We start from the raw sequence: 22,392 nt of genomic DNA on the forward strand, positions 1-22,392 counted from the left end.
ACTTTCACATAGCTAACTTTAAATAAACATTTAAGTGCACTTAGCTATAGAGAAATGGAACATAAATACCACAAGAGACGAAAAATGAATTTTCAAGCTTTTTCAAATTTTTTTTTTTTAATAAAACAAAATTAAACTAAACTAAACTAAATGGAGCTCAAAATTATTAAAATTAAATCTAAAAACAAAGTATCAACCCACTAAAATCTAAAAATTAAAACTTTTTGTGATTTTTTATTTTTATATATTTTTTTATTTTTTATGATTTTAAATTTTTTTTAAACAAAACTAACTAAATTAAAAAATAAAGATTAAACTAAACTAAAAGATAAACTAAAAACAAGGCTTAATTCTAATTCTAAATCTAACTTTATAAAATTTAAAACTAAACAACAAAAAGGGAAATCGAAATTATTATTATTATTAATATTATTATTATTATTATTATTTAAATATGAAGCTAAACTAAACTAATTATAAAATTAAATTAAAGTCATACCTAGCCTAAAACAACGTACGCATATATCACAATAAGAAAAAATAAAACTAAACTACAAACCTACGCTATTTATAAAACACTAGTGAAATGTAAAAAAAATCGAAGTATTGTTAGCTGTTTGTCGTGCATGTGTAGGTGACGGCGGAGAGAACAAAGGTGGAGTTTTACGCAGGCTATGAAGCTCAAGCAGGGAAACGCAATAATGGCAGCTTGAGAAATGAATACCGTGGAAGTGAGAGAGGTATGTGTGAGGGTCAGACAGGTTAGGGAGGACAGATTGCAGGTTGATAGAGGTAGAGGCTGTGGGTTGGATCGAGGGCAGAGTGGAGACTTCGACTGGTAGCGAAGGAGAATAGTAATGGAGTGTGTGGAGAAGGCAAATCAAAGGGGACTGCGTAGGGAATTCGTATGGCAATGGCAAAGCTGCGGATTGGAGCGATGGACGAGGAGCTGATAGCGCAAGGGAGCAACAATCCAAGAAAATCAAGGTGTCTTTTGATGCGTATACACATAGGTCAATTCAAGGAAAAGAGTGACAGCGGAAGAGGATTTATTTTGCAAGGCCAACTGCTGCGTGAGGTGGATAGAGCCACAATGGAGCTGAGGATGGCACACAGAACTGTGCGAGGGTTTGAGGAATAGTAGCGCGCTGGTAATATGGCAGCGTGAAGGAGAGAGTGATGATGCCGCAGAGGAACAGTAATGAATGCGTGAGGGTGACTGAAGGTAGAGGTGTGTGGCAGCAACAAAAAACTGCCTACCCTAAAAAAATTTCGAAAATTTTCAATGAAAATGAAACGCCAGGCAGCAACAAAAAATTCTCCAGAAAAACTGATAAAAATTTCAGATCTTTTTGCTTCAGATTTGCTTGCTGAAAACCCCACAAAAAATTCTCCAGACCTGTAACCTGCAATGGCAAAACAAAATACCCAGAAACAATATGTGCAAGAATCAAAACTAAAAGCCCTGAAACCAGCTAAATATTTACAATATTTATAGATTTTCGACTCTTAAGCAGCGAGATTTATCAATAATCCATAGTAATATTTTCAGAATTTAAATTTAAGGTGAGATACTTTAGAAAACCCTTCATGCATTCATAAAAATTTTCAAATGATAAGCCCGAGATCAAAAACTGGCTGGGTTCTTTCAGAAAAAGCAATCCGAGAGATCAACCATTAACATAGAGGGAGAAAACAATAGTGAAATCCAGATCAAATGGAGATACCTGCCATTATATTTCAAAATCTAAACTATCATTCAAACCCCAGAGATCAGACAAGATACCTGTGCCTAAATCAATCTTCATCAAGCTATTATCAATGGCTGAAAATAAAATTATGCAGAAAAATAAATCATCTTACAGCACTTCCAGAAGAGTAACACCAGCAAGATTTTTAACCCCAGAGTCTTTCTTTATTGTACAAAAAAAATGACTACAAAAGAGCTTTCTTTAGCACCAGACTCTCAGATCCAATCTGATCTCAAATGACTCCTAACACCTTATTTAAAGGAAAATTTTCCAATGGCTAGTTCGAGTGATCCATGTCAAACTAATCTCGACCGTCGATGAGGATCAAAATCCCTTTCAATCTCATCCGTCGAAATTTTAAATGCATTTTAATATATTAAAAAATTAAAACCCTGCATTTATTTCCTCAAAACTTTGACTTATTATTATTTTATTATTTTATTTTATTTTTCAATTTTTATTTATTTATTTTTTTAATTTATTTATTTATTTTAATTTTATTTTAATTTTTAATTTTTTAGTTATTTTTTAATTTTTTAATTTTATTTTTTTATTATTTATATCTTTTATTTTTTATTGTTTTTTTATTTTTTATTTTTGGATCCTCGAACTTAGCCCTTTGGAAAAATCACCTAGGACCTAGGACTTAGGACTTATGAGGGGATTAAAACATTTTCTAACCCTCAAGACACTTTACATCATGAATTTTACAATTTTACATCTCAAGGGGGAAAACCCATTTGACATAGACCCTCATAGACCACCCAGTTCTGCGACACAACTATAATCTAGCAGATCAAGCAATTTGTAATAACCTAACCAAATAGTTAGAGTTATTTCCAAATTACTTTTACATAGACTCGAAGCACACTAGGAGTCCCCTAAGATTCTAATGACAAAATCCATTCCGTCTTTGGGTTAGTCTGTAGGAAAACTCTACCGATCATGGATTGGTGAGACAAAAAACCTTCTGGAACGTAGATTATCACTAGAAAGTTAGGTTTGCCTAGGCAATTTACATACATGACTCAGATCTGCTAAGATTATTTACAATTTACACATACAGACTGGGTTTACAACATAACATGATCGGGATGATAATGACAATCGAATGGCACAGACACGTCGCTCAAACACTATCCCTTTTGCGAAAAAGGGAGTGTACTGCTATGGGTAGTTGACACGTAGCGGTCAACAGGACCATTCTAACACAATTTTATATTAATTCACATTAAACTCCATTAAAAATATTAATTATTTTAATATCTCCCAAACTGTTTAGAATCTGCCCAAACCATTTCTGGGTATTGGAGATCTCATGTGCTTTAGCCTCTCCACCAATTTTCGTGGCTAGAGCACATCCGATGCTACCCCAAATCAATAGCTTGGAAGGTGCTACTATAACCAATGTTATCAGAACCGAATCAGTGATCAAACCAGAAAACCCTTTGAACCGAGAACTAGTCAGAAACAGTAAAAAATCAAAACCAAAAAAATTAGTCGACCAAAACACATAAAATATTCAAATTTTAAAGGAACTGGAAAACATATATATTCATGTGCATCCATATGAATCTAAACCATTTATACATAAATAAGAAAAAGTTCTCATTTATATAGCATGTAAGGGTGCACATAATCAAAATAACATCAAGTGCAATCCATCTCTAAACCGAAAATACATCAACAAACAAGGCCTAGATGGCCTCTAGCATCCAAAAAAAATCATGCTACAAGAAATACCTACATAGCATCAAAATCATTGCCTTATTGGGATCTTTGTCATCAATATCACTCTCTAAGAATTAAAATAAGATAGAAAAATGGAGCATGTCAAGCCAAGATTTTGTTTGAGTAATGGGTACATTTTTAGTAGGGTCATGATAGAGGAGTTCGACAACCAATGCCACTAACATCAAGGTACATAGAGGGCTTGGTGCTCTTAATTAAATACTAGTTCCATACCCTCGTATATTGACAAAATCCAATGGAAATGTTGCAATCCCCCCAATCTTGAACTCCTGAAAAAGTATTAAGTCTGCTAGATTTTGAGCAAGATCTTAAATTCTACTTTCTCCATATGAAATCCAATGAGGTCAGAACCACTCTCAAACATCTTTAGTCATTTCATGGTAATGTTAAAAATTTAAGTTGATTTTCATCCTTTTACCTTAAGAAGTTAACATTACCATGAGTTGCATCGCAATACTAGGTAGTAGGGCCATAGGCTTGAATATTAGGTTGCCCCACCCAAAACTACTTCTTTTAAATTGCATTTGAAACATCTTTGGTCAAATTGTACAAAACCGACCAGTTCGATACAAAACTGGTTGGTTCAATGAAAAAAGGTTGGTTTGGTATTGAACTGGCTAGTTCCATTACAAAACTAGTCAGTTTGGTACCGAACTGACCATTTTTGGCTCCAAACCTTGAACCGGACCTGTTTGACCCCCAAACCAGTCAGACCGGTTGTTTCCACCGATTTCGGTTTGGTTCCAATAACACTGACTACAACACAGAATTAGACAAGGCTCCCACTAAGTAAGTAAGGATGGAAGAGGCTATCTTTCTAAACCATAATGATTACCCTAGGCAGGGTTAAAGTTGTTGGGACCTTCATGCTACAATGCAACTAGAAACCCTAGGAGGCATTCAAACCCCTTTCAAGGAGAGAACCTTTCCTCAAATCAAGCCTTTCAGTGAATGACCACAACCTATCGTCTCCTCTAGTATTGTGTGAAAGCAAACCATTCACTAAGATGACCTAGCTTTTGCCTTGAAGGTTATATTGAAGAGGCCTATGAGTGGCTAATGACCCTCCTAATAATTAGACTCACTCCTGGCTGCCTTGGCCACAGATTCAACAAAATTTTTCAGCTGGAGCATGCTGATAAGTTTTTGGTGGAAAGTCTTCAAGGGCTGATTCTGGATGAGTTGATGCTTAAGCTGGGCCTCCAATGCCCGAAAGTCTAGTGCATAAGTTTCCTATCGTTGAGAAGCACAAAAAAGCACATGCTTTTCCAAAATTATCCACATCCAGAATTAGCAACTGGCTTTTTTCAAAATGGCTCTTGTATCCAAAAATAGCATTGACTTTGTCTTAAAACAAATGTTTCTGGAAATAGCAACATATTGTCCGAAAAGAGTTTAGCATCATGCATTTTGAAAGCACTAGATGCATGCACCCGTACAGTGAACCACTGGTGAAGGTTTGAATGTTAATAGGAGGTAAACTTCATACCTACTCTACTATCATTGTTGTGAATTGGTCTCCTTGACACACTAAACCAGTACTGCATGTGCATGTCTATTTATATGAAAGCAAGTTTTATTGGCAAGAAAGCATCCTACTCAGCGTCCTGGAGTTATTGGTGATCATCCATTACACTAGGAAGTTAGAAACCTTCAGTCATCGGATGAGATGCCCATCATGAAATGTCCTGTGTGACTCTGTGAGGGGGACAGACATGGTCAATGACTCAAAGCTACTTGATATTCATCGCCATTAGCAGTGTAGCAAACAAAACATGTTCCTGGCTTACTAATGTATGGTTCATAGCTCTTTGATCTATTAGCGATATAGCACAATAACATTATTATTCATACTTCTCTATTTTTACACTACATAGAACATAGTTCATGCCTGTTCACTATTTCATGTATATGCTTATTTATTTCTAACATGGACAACACTATAGGAAGCAGCATACCAAGGACATGAGTTTTGATAAATCATAAAAGTTGCAGATTTATGTACAGATGGGAATATGAATCATACCCCGAAGCAAATCATTTAGGTTGCCATTTTTCATGAACTCGTACACCAGGATCTGCAAGACGCGTCATAGAATATCAGTTACTAATAACTTTGCTATTTAACAATAGAATAATCCTACTACCTGCATGTGCATAACTTTACATGTAGGAAAATACTCTGAAGATGCATGGCTAGAAGTTAATTACACTTTTCTAGAATATAGCAGAAAAAATAAAGAGTTTCTCTATGTAGCTCATAATAAACCTGTTCTCCAGCTTCATGACAAAAGCCTTCAAGCTTCACAAGACAGCGATGATGCAACCTACTAAGAATGGTTATCTCGTTCTGAAATTGCTTATGCCCTTGAATGTTGGAAGGAAATGCCCTCTTGATTGCCATTATTGATCCATCATCAAGAGAAGCTTTGTAGACTCTCCCAAAACCTCCAAAACCAGTCTCATAGGTCTTATTAAATCCTCCTGTGGCCTTTGAAAGCTCCTTCAGTTCAAACTGTCGTACTCCAACAGGAGGTTCCCACAGTTCAGTTGTTTCATTCTCTGTATGTGTTTTATTAGACAGTATGGAGAAATAATTAGTAGATTTCAATGCTTTATGTTCTTGCTTATATAGACATATGAAGAAAAGAGAAAGAAAACAATTAAAAAGATTTTATTTCTAGACTATGCCTCTATAAATCTGGTTTTAGTTGGGGAAGATGTGTACCTGAGAGAATCCCTAAAAGCATTTGTCTGTTTTTCTTTTGATTCTTTTTCATCTTTGTGATATAAATAACAAGTATAATCGCCAGCAGTAAAAAAGAAGATACGGAAACTGCTATAAGAGTCCACGTTTTGTCTTGTGAATTTTTGGGAAGAGGATACCCGGATTGAACTACATTCATTACAAAAAAGGTGTCATTCCTCACAAACCATAAATGCCACGGGCCATGTAAATGAACATGATATAATATGAAATATCACTTAGAGACAACCAAACAAACATATGCATACATCCAGATGAAAACCTCAAAAACGACTGAGACAACCATAATATTGAACAGTTATATCTGGAATTTGGATTCACATAAACAAAAAAACTGCCAAAGCTAGATCTAAAATTTAAATCTGGATTCAGATAAACAAAAAGAAATTGCAAAAGCTAGATCTAGAATCCAGAAATGCCATTTAGCCAAGAGTGTGCACGCACAAGTACATGTTTATCTGTCTGCATTTGTCTCTGTAAAGCATGTTAAGAGAATTATACTATCTTTTATCCTAAACCAAAAACATGCCAATAGACCTAAAATGTCTCAAAATATGTGTAATTGTGTGAAATAAGTGAAATAATTTGTAATAATTACCTGGTGAAGTTGACAGAAAAAAATATGAATTTACAGAGACAAAATATTTTACCATTTTCAGACTGAGAATAAAAGAACACACAATTAGGCGATTTCGGGCAGAATCTCATGTGACTATCCAAGTCTGAATCCAAACAATTCCCTGTATAGCTAAACAGACAAACAAGAATTCACTTTATCCCCCAAGAGGATGCCTGTTGTATGAACAAATCACTACTGCAATGAACCAGTACTAAAACCATAAAATTCCACACAATTTTTGAAAAGATTCACCTTATGCAAGTATATGATTACAATCAACATATTATTAACCATGATATGAAAAAAATACTCACAGGTGTTCAGCAAGGTCGATTGGCTGTGGACCTGTGAAGTAGTTGCAATGCAAATCTCTGCATAAACAATGGAAAATGGCAATAATAACATTATTGAAGATTTAAAATGAAACATTAACTCAAAGATTTATCAATTTCTGAAACCTTTCTACACAACAACCATTCTAATAGATTATAAAACATGATAACTCACATTGTTGCATTGAGCCTTAAGAGCGAGGTGGGAAAGCTTCCACTAAGGAGATTGTTGTAAAGACTTCTGCAAAATGGACATTAAACTTTGTTAGACAAAACACTAAAAATTACAGAGGCGAAGAGGCTAGGATGAGGATAAGCCACAATGACCAAAGGAGCAATTCAACCAAGATAACTTTAAGTTTTCAACATTTTAGGTTCTAGTATCTTGTATATTAGGCAATAGAAAATCAACATCAGAATCTGACCAAACTTTTTGCAGCTTAAGCCCTCCTCTTTCTGAAGATTAATCATGCAACTCCATAACTTATGTGTTTGTAAGAAAAGAAGGTGTTTTTTAGATTGTTCTTATCAGAAGATCAGAATTTCGTGGAAATTCTACATGGTATTAGAGCTCTTGGAACAGATTTAAGAACAAAACCAGTGCAAATCTTCAAGAAGAAAGACATCTGAGTTAGGAGAGCCGCAGCCTCTATAGGAGTCTGTCCAAAGGGAGAAAGACGAGTTTTCTTGAGGGTTCTTTCTGTGTTGGAGCAGGCCTAGTTAGAGGAATTCACTGGCAGATTTAATGGCAGTTCTGTGCATGTTCTAAGAGTGGTAATTCTCTGTGGAAGAGGCCGCAGTATCTCTGTTTTGTTCAGGAAGGGCCGAGCCCTATTAGGAGCAGACCTGGGCATGTTTTTTTGTCTTGGAGCAGACCTAAGTCAAGGGCAGAAACACCTAAAGGAACAGTGCAGCAGGAAGGGTCTCTAAGAAGGAATTGCACAGGGATAGAAGGGAAATTCGGCCAAGTAGGAGCATGCCTGTAGTGCCACAGGGTGCCCTAACCAGAGGACTGAAATTCAGAAGGAAGTGCACAGGCTGAAGAGGTTCAGACAGCAGAAAGAAGGATACTTTCTGAGGTATGTATGTCCTTATGTAGTTGATGATTTTGCTAGGTGTTTGAGTCCAGATTTAGGACAGTTTTGGTGGACATCTTATGTACTGTTTTGATAGCAGTTAGAAGGTGTCTTTGGTGTCCTAAGTCCAGCATTTGAAGAGGACATCAAATCTGGTTGGAACGGTAGAATTGTTGAAGCTCAGGGTTGATCCTTGAAGGGGCAAATGAAGCAGCCAGGGGGGCTTAGTATTTAGCCCTAGTTCACTGTGTAGAGATGGACTTCTACAGTGAGAGTGGGCAGTCTCCATTACCCTAAGACTTGTCTTTTGTGGAGCAGCAGTGAGGCAAGTAGTGGGCAGATTGAAGACCCTATAAGTTGGCATCCTTGATGGGCAACGGAGCTGCTAGTGGGCAGATCAGTGAGCCAAAGTTCAATGACACAAAAGAAGTTATGATTATTGATAGTGGCAGATTGTGGAGTTGGAGATGCATGCCTTTAGAGGGAGCAGCCTTGAGCAGCAAGGCAGGAAGTGTTCAGAATAGAGAAGTAATGGACCCGCAGTGTGAAAATTCGGAAACCTGAATCCTATTGCAGCAACTGGAAATAATTCTCCTAATTGTTAAATTAATCTTTAACAATTTATTTACTGTTTGCTACAGCAAATATTGAATCAATCACACTGCAACCTACACAAATAAAAATGCGGAAGAAATAAATGTTGGACGAAATGCTAGCACACACATAAATTTACACAATTACTTTTAGACCAATGTTCTCGGAAAAACCCAACTAGGAACCGGTGCAACAATGAGGGTTTATTTGATTATGCAGCAATGAAGTCTGAGTACATCTATGGATGCCCAACTGGCAATCCAAACAGCAAGAAAATCTGAGTAAAATACTCAAGGGAATTACCCTTCTCCCACTGGAAATCACTAGCTGGACTTTCCTTATCAAAACTCCGCCTCCTGGAGCAATGCGTCAGCCTCAGCGTAGCTAGCTGGACGGCTTGCTTTGGACTAGGCTTAGACAAAGTCGTTTTGCCTCTGGAAGTTGAGAAAATCGTCTCTCCGGCCCTCTAGGACTCCTTCCCAGCCTCTAGAACTGAGAATGAATTTTTCTCCTCACCAAATTGATCTACTTGACTGAAGCACTGCACAATCTCTCAGCGCTGCCTCTCCTGGATAATTCGACTTACTTGTTGCTACCTCCCCGAATCATCTGGAAAATCTTTCCTCCGACTCACTGACCCTGCCGCTCAATCACTACTTCGATCTCACTAGCTCTCTCTCCGACAACTGATTGTTGCTACTCTAGAAATCGATTTGCTCATGAAATTGAGTTGTAGTGATTTCTCCAAGCCCCATCGACTTCTTCTTATAATCCTCTGTTGAGACTTCAACGACCAAGATTAGATCTTAATTGATGGCTAGGATTAACTTGAAGTCAATCCGTGTGAGTTTCTAGAACATTCACACCTTGACTTAATTAATTATGATTAATTAGTCATATTCCCTAAGTTTAGACTTAGGAAATATTTAAAAACTGACTAATAATCTAATTAAGTCATTTCTAGGCGAAATTTCCAGAAACAATTTCTGAGTTTTGGAGATCTCATGTATTCTAGCCTCTCCACAAAATTTCAAGGCTAGAACGCATCTGATGCTACAAAAACTAAGAACACATCTGATGCTACAAAAACTAACACTCCCTCTTAGCAAGGAATGCGTTCTAGTGCTCTACTGCACATATTATGACAACACTCTATCTTTGCATCATCTCATGTCACATTGTTGATGTCTAGTTGTTGCTACCCACCAACCACTGCACAACTCTGATATGCACTGCATCTATGTTGTTGTTGACTCTGCTAAACTGTTGCCAACACTGCATCTGCACTGTAACTCCCTCTTCATCTATAGCTGTTGCAACTACAACATCTACAACTGAAAAGCATCCTAAATACTGAATCAACTGTGATTAGTATTATGCATCTGTCTCCCGAGTCTCTGACTGCTGCTAGTATCCGCGTTGTCACTGGGGTATTTGCGTTGTTACTGACTCTGGAGTCTGCACTGTGCCACCTACACTGTTGCCAACTCTGCACTGTGCTCCCCAACATCTGACTGCTACTAGACTCTGCATCTGTCACTCTGGCATTTGACTGCATCTATTACCATTGATCCATCCTGCTACTAAATATTGTGGGCCCTCGTAGCAAGGTATTGATCCAAGAGGTGGACCTCCTCAAGAATCTTGCCCATTTGTAGCACTCTGGGGCTACAACACCAAGTCACCCCACTTCACTCTTGGGGGTATGTCAGCAAACATGGCAAAGTCTTCCTCCAGCCTGGAGGACAGCCTATCGATCTCTGTTGATGTTGCTTGTTGGTCTTGCTTCTCCTCCTTGTCCTTCTTCCTGAGAGGACACTGGGTATTGTAGTGACCAAACTCACCACATCTGAAGCACTTGACCTTTGACAGGTCCTTCTTCTTCTTTCGTTGCTCCCCCTACCCCTGACTGGGACCCTTAAATGCAAGGGCCACATTCTCCTCCTCCTTCACCTGCATTGATCCATTGTTGCCACTTATGGAGCTCTTCACTAGAGCTCACCTCAACTCTTCCTGCTGCAAGTCAGCCCACATCGTATCCCACTCTAGTAGCTTGTCTCTGCCCACTATGCTTTGGACAAAGACTTGCCACTCCTTAGAGACATTGTTGAGTACCAATCTCACAAGCTTTGTGGGTTGAAGCGCTACCCCAACAACTGACAATTGATCTCAGACCTCCTAAATCCTGGTGAGGAAGGGGTCTATGCCTTCCCCCTTTTGCATCCTAGTGCATCTCAAGTTTCAACTTCTCCTCTAAGTACATCTTCCGTGTTAGTTTTTGGTAGCATCGGATGTGCTCTAGCCATGAAAATTTGTGGAGAGGCTAAAGCACATGAGTTCTAAAGAACCCAGAAACCGTTTGCTGAAATTCCACTCGGATTGTATTTTATTAAAATAATTAATATTTTTAAAGGGGCTCCTAAGTCTAAACTTAGGAAAATTAAAGTATTAATGAGTATTAATCAAAATATGGGTGAGAATGTTCTAGAAAGTAGATCAAGTCAAGTTTTTAATCTTAGTTGTTGATTAGAGACTTAATCTCGATCGTTGAAGTCTCAACGAGAAAAGTATAAGAAAGAGGCTTGGGGTTCATTCAGAAACACACACGGAGAGAACAAATTGATATGGAGTTCGATTTCTGGGGCTAGGAAGCTAAGAAATTCGAACTAAGTTATCATTCTACAGCAAGAGGGCAGGGATAGTTTGGGAATACTAGCAGAGCGGCAGAGAGCCACTAGTGGAGGCAGCGCAGCAGCTAGAAGGACTGACGCTAGGCCAATCTGGGCCCACGCAGGCATGACGCAGAGCCAGAAGGGCCAGCGCAGAAGTGAAGTTGCCCTCACACAGAAAGCCGGAAACTGCGGGAACATCCGGGAAGGTTGACGCAGAAGGCAGAAGAAACAACGTAGGGCTGACGCAGAGCCTATAAGGTTGACGTAGGGCCAGCGCAGGGCTGACGCAGAGCCTGTAAGGTTGACGTAGGGCCAGCGCAGAGATAGTCGAGTTTAGCCAATTCTGCTGCCGATTAGCCGGAATCTGCCGGATGAAGTGAGGTAAACTCACTCAGTTTTCCACCATTATATTTTTCTTTGTCACTGGATTGTTGGGAGGGCATCCAACATTGTATTCAAAACTACTGCTTAATAATATAAAACCCTTAGAGCTGCTGCACCAGTTTTCCCGCATTGGGTTTTTCCGGGTATTATTTTGTCCAAAAATAACTGTGTCCTATGTATCTTGTTCTTTGCTCAGTTTTCTGTTTCATGTAATCAAATTTAAAGTAGTGTAGGCTGCAGAAGTAATTTATTTCAGTATTCAAAAAATAACTTGATAATGTATATTAAAATCAAGTAGGAGAAGTAAATTCAGTTTTGTTGCACGAGAGATTCCTTGAGAGTAGGAAATTTCACATTCCGCTGCTTGGAAGTGCCCTGGTACAGCGTGGAAAGAGTCTCCCACATCTCTCTAGCAGTGCCTTTGCCAGAAATGTGTGAAACAATGTGATCCCGAACACCATCAAGGATCAACCTCTTCACCAGCGCCATCTCCTTTTTGTACTCCTTCAGTTGATCTGCATCCTGGTGTGAAAATTTGGAGACCCAAATTTCTACTGCAACAACTGATTAAGTTTCTTCTATTTGTTAAATAATTGAACAAATTATTTACGGTGTTCTACGGTAAATATCGAAACCAATACACTGCAGCGATCACTGATTAAATTATATGCGGAAACAAGAACTGAGCAAGAAGAAATACACAACACACAATGGACATTGTTTTTTTTGGACAAATGTCCCCGGAAAAACCCAATGTGGGAAAACCAGTGCTGCAGCTAAGGGTTTGAATTATTAAGCAATAGTTTTCTGAATACAATTCTTCGGATGCCCAAACTGGCAATCCTATACAAAGATCTAACTAGGCAAAAAGGTAGTGAGATGATCTCATCCTGTCACTGGAAGATCGGGCACCGATCTGCGCTGGAGATGAGTCTTTGCACTGCCTCTGTGTAGTACTGCGTCACACATAGTGACTGTGTCACTGTTGCTAGGACTGTGTTGCACCTCCTCGATCCTCTGCTAGCCGGAAACTTCGGCCCTCTGGTCTCCCGCTTCACACCCCGGTTCCGGCACTAGATCCGACTATTCCTCAACAGAATTTCAGTCTCCCTCTAAAGCTTTGTGCTACCACAGCGTAGCTCTGCGTGGCCCTACGTCAACCTCTCTGGACATCTTTCTGCCCTCTTTGCCTTGTACTCTCTGGATCAGGAAAACTTCCTCCAAAAATTATCCTTGCCCCTCACTACAAGAAATCACCTCGATCACTTCTCTGGCAGCTACTGCGCTCAGTGTTTTATGAAACGATCGGCTCAAAATCGAAACGGTCAAGCCAGACCAAGCCAGTGCCTGGCCGGGTCAGCTCAATGGCCAAAACAATTCATCTGGCCAGGTTGTTACCAAGCCGATGACCGGCTAGGCCGGCTCGGTAACAACCTGACCAGCTCAATAAAGTCTAAGCTAACTCGGTCGCCTCGGTCACTGTGGCTGAAAAGCGGCCTGCGGATTTCTTTTTTTGGGGGGGGAAGGACCCCACGATCAATTCTAAGTTGGGTTAGGGTTATTTTGAGGTCCATTTACCTCTCCCAAACCCTATAAAAGCTACCCAACCCCTCCTATTTCCTCACAGCTATCTCATTGCATTTGTGTGAGAAATTGTGAGGAGTTTGTTTTTAGAGCAGCAGTGAGGAGTCTTGGGCAAGCATTGGAGCAGTAGTGAGGAGTCTTGGGCAAGCATTGGAGCAGTAGTGAGGAGCTTCTTGGGCAGCCATTGGAGCAGCATTGAGGAGTTGGTTTGTTGGAACAGCATTGAGGAGGCGGTTTGTGCCTAGAGGCATTTTTTTCACTTCTAAAATTTGTTTTTGCTTATTTATTTTTTTGTGCAAATCTGAAAATTGAAAAGAGTGTTTTTTGTAAAAGAAATGAACATTGAAGCAATGCTATTTGTTTTGTTTTCATTTTTAGGTTTTTTCCTTTCATTTCCAAGTCAAAAAATGGCTCCTAGAGTGAAAGATGTTGCTTGGGCATATGCTGAAATGGTTGATAATCAAATGCATTGCAAATTTTTCCATTGAAAAATTAAGGAGGGTCCTGGGGGCATTCATAGGCTGAAACAACACTTGGCAGGTATTAGAGGCCAAATTACTCCATGTGAATCATCACAAATTGGGGAGATTAGGAAGGAGTTGTTAAATAGCTTTGAGAAGTTTCAGGAAGAAAATTCTAGGCAAAAAGAAATAGAGGCTAAAATTGGAAGGAAGAGGAGTATACAACAAATGATGGCTACCAACCCCCATTTTGATTTTGAGGGCTCTTCTTCTATCCCTTGTATTGATGCATCCAACCCCTTCCGCTATGTTCCTCCCTCTTTAGAGTCCATGCAAGAAAAAAAGGGTAAGGGTAAAATGAAAAAGAAAGGTGATATGAATATCAAAAGTTATTTCTCGGTCACACCCTCCTCTCCATCAGATGCACATGGTCGTCAACCTAGTAGAACTTTGCAGCCCACTTTAGATGACCATTGGAAGAAAGATTTGAGGAAGATTGCTTGTGATTACATATCTAGATGGTGGTATGATGCTGACATCCCCTTCAATGCTCCCCGTTCACCATATTATGAGCCTATGTTTGATGCCATATTTGTTGCTGGAAAGGGCTTCAAAGGCCCTACTATGCATGAGTTAAGGGGGCCTCGTTTGCAAAAAGAAATTTCCTCCATTAATGAGTATTTGAAAGATTTCAAAAACTCATGGGCAAAAATAGGATGTACCATCATGTCAGATGGATGCACTGATCAAAGGAACCATACCATCATAAAATTTCTTATCTTTTGCCCATAGGGAACCGTGTTTCTAAAATCAGTTGATGCGTCTGATAGGGTGAAAGATGGACAATTGTTGTTTCAGCTATTGGATGAGGTTGTTGAGGAGGTGGGGGTGGCTAATGTTGTTCAAGTCATCACAGATAATGCCTCTAACTATGTTCTTGCTAATAAACTGTTAGAGGAAAAACACAAAACCATCTTTTAGAGCCCATGTGCTGCACATTGCATAGACGTCACGCTTGAGGATATTGGCAAATTAGATTGGGTCAAGAACACTGTAGATCATGCCAAAAGCATAACAAAAATTATCTACAATCATCCATGGATTTTGAGCCTAGTGAGGAGACACAGAGGGGCCAGAGATATTATTAGGCCTGCGATCACTAGATTTGCAACTCATTTTTTGACATTGCAATCTATGCCTTCCCAACATATAAACTTGCAAAAGATGTTTTCCAGTGATGATTGGAATCAAAGCCAGTGGTCTAACAAACAGGATGGAAAAGATTTGAAAAAGAAAGTTAATGAAGAAATATTTTGGAAAAAGGCAGCACAGATTGTGAAGGTTGTTGAGCCACTGGTTAAGGTGTTGCGATTGGTGGATGGGGAAAGATTGGCTATGGGCTTCATTTATGAGGCTACGGATCAAGCAAAGGAGCAAATAAAAAGGGCATACAAGGATAGAGCGGCTAAGTATGGGCCCATTTGGGCAATCATTGATGAAAGATGGAACAATCAACTCCATCACCTTATATGTGCAATTGGGTATTTTTTTGAACACGCAGTATCATTATAAAGCTCTGGAAGCAGGAGCTTTGGGTGGGGAGGTTAGAAATGGATTGACTGACTGCATTGATCGCATGATCCCATTAAAGAGTGATCAGCTGGAGATACACCGACAGATCACTTGTTTCAACAAAGCCACAAGTACCTTTGGCAAGAACCTAGCAAAGATTGCAAGGGAAGTAGATGAGTCAAGTAAACAAAAATTTCAATTTTCAAATTCTTATTTTGTTAAATTGTTTATAATTTGAAAGTTAGATATAATTTGTTGAGTTAACTCATTACACTACTATGTTTTTTGCAGCACAATAGTGGGAGGTTTTTGGTAGCCATTGTCCTCAATTGCAGAAGTTTGCAATTTGTATTTTGTGTCAAACTTGCGGTGCTACTGGGTGTGAGAATTGGTCTGTCTTTGAGAGGATTCACACAAAGAAGAGAAACTGTTTGGATCAAAAACGGTTAAACGATCTAGTCTATGTCCAATACAACCTCCGGCTCAGACGCAACCAATTGTTGAACAAAAGACCCGATTTAAATCCCATTGTGTTGGGAGATATTGATCCAACATTAGATTGGGTAGTGGACAGTCATCCAGCAGAGTTTGATTCTAAAGAGGATCTTGATTTGGATTTACAAACGGAGGCATCGCTTGAACAAAATGTTCAGTTGAATGCAGATACACTTGTACCAGCCTCAGGCCCAGCCTTAAGTCCTCCAGTTGCAGGCGCTTCCTCTGCTCAGCCACGATGGAAGCGCATATCTCGTCTATCTCAATGTGCAACTGCTGCACAGCCTGCTAGTGCTACCATTTCTACAGTTGCTGTAGGAAATGATGAGAAGGAGGAGCCATGGGTTTCCTTGTTTGACTCTGATTCAGAGTCTAAGCAAGATGATGTTGGCTCCTCTAGCAGTAGCCAGTAGTACTGGTGACTAGTGATGTTTCACAATTTACTTTTGTTGTAGAGGCCATTTCTAGCCTCCTTGGTTATGTGTTTTTGTTTTGAAAATTTGATCTCTATATCATCATTCATGTATGTATTGGACAGTGCACTGGGTGCCATTTTGATATAATGGATATATTCATGAGTCTACTTTGATCATATGTTGTCTTCTCTCTATATTCTAAAGCTTTGTGTTTGGAAACATGAATGAAAATCTTTAAAATTATGGTTTTTTATAAAAAAATTGTTAGGTCCCTATAATACTAGTGATTCCTGCATTACTATTGTCATTGTAGCCCTTATTGTTATTGTTGTGCCCCTATTGTCCCCATATTGTTATTATTGTGCTCCATAGAAGCCCACTATTGTTATTTTTGTGTCCTTATATTATTATTGTTAGGTCGGCTTTGGTTATATTGTGACCCCTTAGACTCCTATATATAGAAAGGAGGTTTTGTCATTTGTATCATCCAAGAATTGTTCATTTGTGTAATGTAAAGGAGGTTTCCGCCTCGAAGAGGTTGATTTCTAAGTCATTGATCTATCTTTTCTATATTTTTGTGAGTTGGTTTCATAACATTTGGTATCAAAGCTTTGGATTCTAGGGTTACGCTGCTCCAAACAGGTCATCGTGGCATTTTTTCTATAACTTTTGTTTTGCGACATTTCAAAAGCTAACCCATTTGAGCCGAAATCGCTCTGAACCTCGAGTCCGAATTTCAAATCTTTTCTCGCTATATTTTCGGAAATATGATCCAAGCAAGTTAGGGTTTTACAGGATCCCGAATTATATCTCAAACAAGGGACTTGGGGAAATCGTCATAACTTTTTTCTGAGCATCAAATTGAAATTTTGTAAGAAGTTACAGAAAGAGGATGGCCTGTAGTTTTCTGTGTATTGGTTTCATGTCCTAAGGTAGAAACAGTGACACGTGGCACTTCGTACAAGTTCGCTCTACTAAATCAGTGTATAATCGAGTCAACATGAGAGATTTGGCATAACTCTTCCTTGGAGAATCCAATCTTGATCATACTTGTGGGGTTAGAAAGAGGACTCAGAGGGCTACCGCGGGAAGCAATTTCAGACCTTGGAGATCCGAAATTACAGAGTACAGCAAATTCAATATCGAGCTCCTACCAATGTTTTAAGACTCTGACTCCGACTCCGACTCGGCCGAGGATCGACTCCGATTGGGATCTGCATTCAACTGAACAGCATGTTCAAGTTCAATTGATGTCTCGATATCTAAATCTAAATCAAGATCCTCATCAAGATCAAACTCTGCTGGACGACTCTCCACTACCCAATCTCATGTTGGATCAATGTCTTCCAACACAATGGGATCTGAATCAGGTCTTTTGTTCAGCAAATGGTTTCGTCTGAGCCGGAGGTTGTATTGGACATAAACTAGATCATTTAACCGTTTTTGATCCAAACGGTTTCTCTTCTTTGTGTTACTTGGGAGCAGGAGCGAAAATGGGAGCGGGAGCGACATTTTCAAAAGCTCCTGGTTTGGGAGCGAATCCCAGAGGAATTCGACAACCAATGTCACTAACATCAAGGTACATAGAGGGATTGGTGCTCTTGATTAAATAAGAGTTCCATACCCTAATACATGACAAAATTCAATGGAAACATTGCAATCCTCCAATCCAGAAATCCTGAAAAACTGATAAGTCCGCTGGATTTTGAATGAAATCTAAAATTCTACTTTCTCCATATGAAATCCAATGAGGCCGAAACCACTCTCAAACATCCTGAGTCATTTCATGGTAATGTTAAAAATTTAAGTAAAAGGATGAAAATGAAGATTAAGGAGAATGTCACTTTTACTTTAAGAATTTAACATTACCATGAAATTTGAATAGCATATCAATAGTAGAGAGCATTTGAGTGTGTTAAATAGGGTTTAGGAGGGGGAATGGACCCCAAATGACATTTAGCAAATTCATATAACACCTTGGAGTCCAAACCAATCAGAAATCACCTTAAAAATCCATTAAAAAAATATTAAATTGATGTTTGACGTGTTCTGGGCTGGCTTTTTGTGACTCGGCCGAGTCATAACAGAAACGGCCGAAGTCAGCCATGACTCAGCCGAGTCATTGAATGTTGACTCGGCCAAACGTACCGTTTCAAAGGCCGAGTCATGGCTAAGGGTATCGGCTCGGATCAACTCGGCCGTTTCGGTATCGAAACGGTCGTTTTTTAAAACAATGGCTCCTACAAAGTGAAAAAAGGTGTAGTTTTTTTTTTAATTTTTGCGTAAGTTTGGTTTGAGAAATTAGTTTGAAGGAAGTCAAAGGGCATAGTGAAGCATTATTATCATTTATTGATGTCCCGAAGAAAGAAAAAGGAAACACCTAGTAAGCAACCTGAAAGCTCTAGCATGACTCATGAAGAAGAGGAAGAAATGCAACATGATATATCAAAATTACGAGACCAAGTGCAACCAAATTCACTCTCACAAAAAGTAACAGAAGCTAAGATGGATGGTTTAAGGAAAGACGTAGAAGCTAAGATGTATGGCATGGAAGCTAAGATGGACGGTTTAAAAAAGGGCGTGGAAGCTAAGATGGATGGTTTAAAGAAAGGCGTAGAAGCTAAGATGAATGGCGTGGAAGTTAAGATGAATGACGTAGAAACTAAGATGGATGGCGTGGAAGCTAAGATGGAATATTTGAAGACAGATTTGACAAAGTTACTACAAGAAATGCTTACTAATGGCGAAAGGGTAGTAAAGGAAACTCATGATGAGAACAAAATAAATGTTAATCATGAATTCATAGACTCTAACGTTGGATCGAAGACCCACCATGTTCCAAAGATCGATAGGAGGAAGTTTGATGAAAAGGATCCCGTAACATGGATACTACAGATGGAGCAATATTTTGATCTCCATAATGTGCAAAACACACAAAAGGTACACATTGCAACTTTATATTTGGAACCAAATCAGTTTGTATGGTATCGATGGCTTTGCTCTCGTAAACAAATTGTCACTTGGGCAATTTTTAAGAATGAAATGATAGCACATTATGAGGATACAAAAAGTAACATTTTTTTTAGCCAATTGATAAATCTCAAACAAAAGGGTTCAATGATGGAGCACATTGAGGACTTCCAAAAATTGAATATAAGAGTAAAAGATATTCCAAAAGAACATAGATTTGATGTGTTCATAGGAACTTTAAAAGATAACATCCAACATGAGATTCGCCTTTTGGAACCTGATTCATTGGAGAAGGCATTCAAGTTGGCAAGAAAAATGGAAAGCAAAATTATGGCAACAAGGAAGCCTCCCACTCACAATTATAAAGATGGAAGTGTTGTTGCCCTAGCCTTCCACAACTTACAAGGTTGACACCACAACAATGGGAAGAAAAAAGACCAAAAGGGCTTTGTTATAGTTGTGATAGCAAATACACTAAAGGTCATAAGTGTGCTGAGCAGAAATTATTTTACATAGATTGTGAAGAGGAGGATGAAAAGGAACAAGAAACGTGAAAAGAAAAGGACATACACCAGGAAAAAACCCTAGAGAAAGAAGAAATGAATCCGACCATATCTTGTAATGCATTGGCTGGAATTACCACTCCTCAAACTATCAAGATAGAAGGGCATATCAAGAATAAAAAGGTAATAGCGTTGATTGATTCGGGCAATACCCATAATTTTATTCATTGTAAGATAGCCAAAGAATTGAATTGCTTCCTATATCTAGCACCAGAGTGTCAAGTGATGGTTGCAAGTGGAGGAACCATAAATTGCTCTGGAAAGTGCCATAATATCAAGCTATCCATGGGAGAATGTGTATTGAATAGCCCAATGCTTTCCATTCCAATGGGTGGTGTTGATGTTGTACTAGGAGTCCAATGGCTACAATCCTTGGGTACAATAGCTTTTAATTTTCATGAAATTTTCTTCATAAGGAAGTTGAATTAAGGGGTATCGCAGGGAAACCAAGAAAGATAATCAACTCTAATGGAATGACAAAGCTTCTAAAGAAATAACAATGAGGCATAATTGCACAATTATGTTCACTAGAGGTTCCCACATCGAAATCATCTATTTCTCCAGATCTCCAAAAAGTCTTGGACAACCATTCCAAGGTATTTGAGACTCCCAAAGGCCTCCCACCTATTCGTGATCATGATCATGCTATTCATTTGATTCCAAGAAGTGTTCCTCCAAACATCAGGCCTTACAGATATCCCTATGCCCAAAAGAGTGAAATTGAACATATGGTTGCAAAAATGCTAGAGGCTAGTATAATTCAACCTAGTCAAAGTTCTTTCTCTACTCCAGTAGTATTGATTCACAAGAAGGATGGATCATGGTGCATGTGTCCAGATTATAGGGAGCTCAACAAGCTCACTATTAAAGATAAATTTCCCATTCCAGTCATTGATGAATTATTGGATGAATTGCATGGATCAATTTACTTCACCATGTTGGATCTTCGTTCAGGATATCATCAAATCAGAATGAAGACTGAAGACATTCCGAAAACAGCATTCAGGACTCATGAGGGTCATTATGAATTTTTAGTCATGCCTTTTGGCCTTACCAATGCACCTTCTACATTTCAAGGTTTGATGAATTCCATTTTCAAACCCACCCTTGGAAAATTTGTGTTAGTATTTTTTAATGATATACTAATCTACATCAAGTCTTGGAAGGATCATGTTCGACATGTTGACAGGGTGCTCAAACTATTGGAGGAGAAACAATTATATGCAAAAAGCTCCAAATGTTTCTTTGGAGTACAAGAGATGGAATATCTGGGTCATATTGTATCTCATGAAGGTGTTAAGGTAGACCCTAGCAAAATTAAAACCATTAAGGAATGGAAAATTCCCACATCCATAAAGCATCTGCGAGGATTTCTCGGGTTGACAGGGTATTATCACAAGTTTGTTAAGAATTATGGGAGAATAGCAGCACCTATAACAACATTATTGAAGAAAGATGCATTTTCATGGACTCTAGAAGCAACAAAGGCCTTTGAACATCTTAAAGAGGCAATGTGCCAATTACCGGTCTTCGCTACACCGGACTTCACAAAAACCTTTATTGTGGAATGTGATGCCTCAAGAAATGGAATTGGTGTTGTTTTAATGCAAGAAGAAAGACCCATTGATTTCGAAAGTCGTCCAATCAAAGGAAAGTATTTACACAAAGCTATTTATGAGAAGGAAATGTTGGCAATACTACATGCACTTAAGAAATGGCGAACCTACCTAATGGGAAGACACTTCAAGATAAGAACAAATCATGATAGTCTTAAATACTTTTTAGAACAAAGATTATCTTCAGAAGAGTACCAAAAATGGGTCACAAAGATGTTGGGTTATGACTTTGAAATCATCTTCAAAAAAGGGAAGCACAATGTTGTGGCAGATGCACTCTCAAGAAAGGATGAGGATGTGGAAGCATTTCTTTGCGCCATTTTTATTATCCAACCAGATTGGATAAACGAAGCAAGGGATGAATGGAAGAATGACAAAGAAGTGTGAGCACTCATTCAAAAGTTACAACAAGATCCTAGTACATCTGATACATTTAGCTGGAAAAATGAGTCGTTATGGTACAAAGATCAGTTATACCTATGTAAAAATTCTCAACTCAAACAAAAAATTCTTAGGGAATTGCACACTTCTCGCTTAGGAGGGCACTCAGGATTTCTAAAAACTTACCACAGGGTTAAAAAGGAATTTTTTTTGGGATGGCCTTAAATCAGATATTCAAAAGTTTGTGGCGGAATGTTTGGTTTGCCAACAAAATAAAGTTGAAACAATTAAGACCCCAAGTCTATTACAACCTTTATCTATTCCAAGCCAATTTTGGGAGGAGGTATCCATGGATTTTATCACAAGTTTACCAAGTCCGAAGGAAAG

At 38.7% G+C, this 22,392-nt stretch overlaps 1 protein-coding gene across 9 annotated transcripts in view; it reads right to left on the minus strand.

Annotated features, from left to right (window-relative positions):
* LOC149251293 (putative LRR receptor-like serine/threonine-protein kinase At1g51820) overlaps positions 1-22,392 on the minus strand; it is a 338,812-nt gene that overhangs the window by 178,365 nt on the left and 138,055 nt on the right. For all 9 annotated transcript variants that reach the window (XR_016266859.1, XM_089459343.1, XM_089459339.1 and 6 more), the window contains 6 exons: positions 7,397-7,462; positions 7,204-7,260; positions 6,921-7,018; positions 6,232-6,399; positions 5,773-6,065; positions 5,530-5,581 (listed from right to left, as the gene is read on the minus strand). Coding sequence is in view for 8 of the 9 variants with exons in the window: in XM_089459343.1 (XP_089315469.1) it covers positions 5,530-5,581; positions 5,773-6,065; positions 6,232-6,399; positions 6,921-7,018; positions 7,204-7,260; positions 7,397-7,462 (734 nt within the window). In the remaining variant the exon portion in view is untranslated. The remainder of the gene's footprint in view (positions 1-5,529; positions 5,582-5,772; positions 6,066-6,231; positions 6,400-6,920; positions 7,019-7,203; positions 7,261-7,396; positions 7,463-22,392) is intronic.

This window comes from Pinus tabuliformis, chromosome 7 (genome assembly GCF_031772625.1).
Source record: "Pinus tabuliformis cultivar Carrire ecotype Pingquan chromosome 7, CPIR1, whole genome shotgun sequence".
NCBI lineage: Eukaryota > Viridiplantae > Streptophyta > Pinopsida > Pinales > Pinaceae > Pinus > Pinus tabuliformis.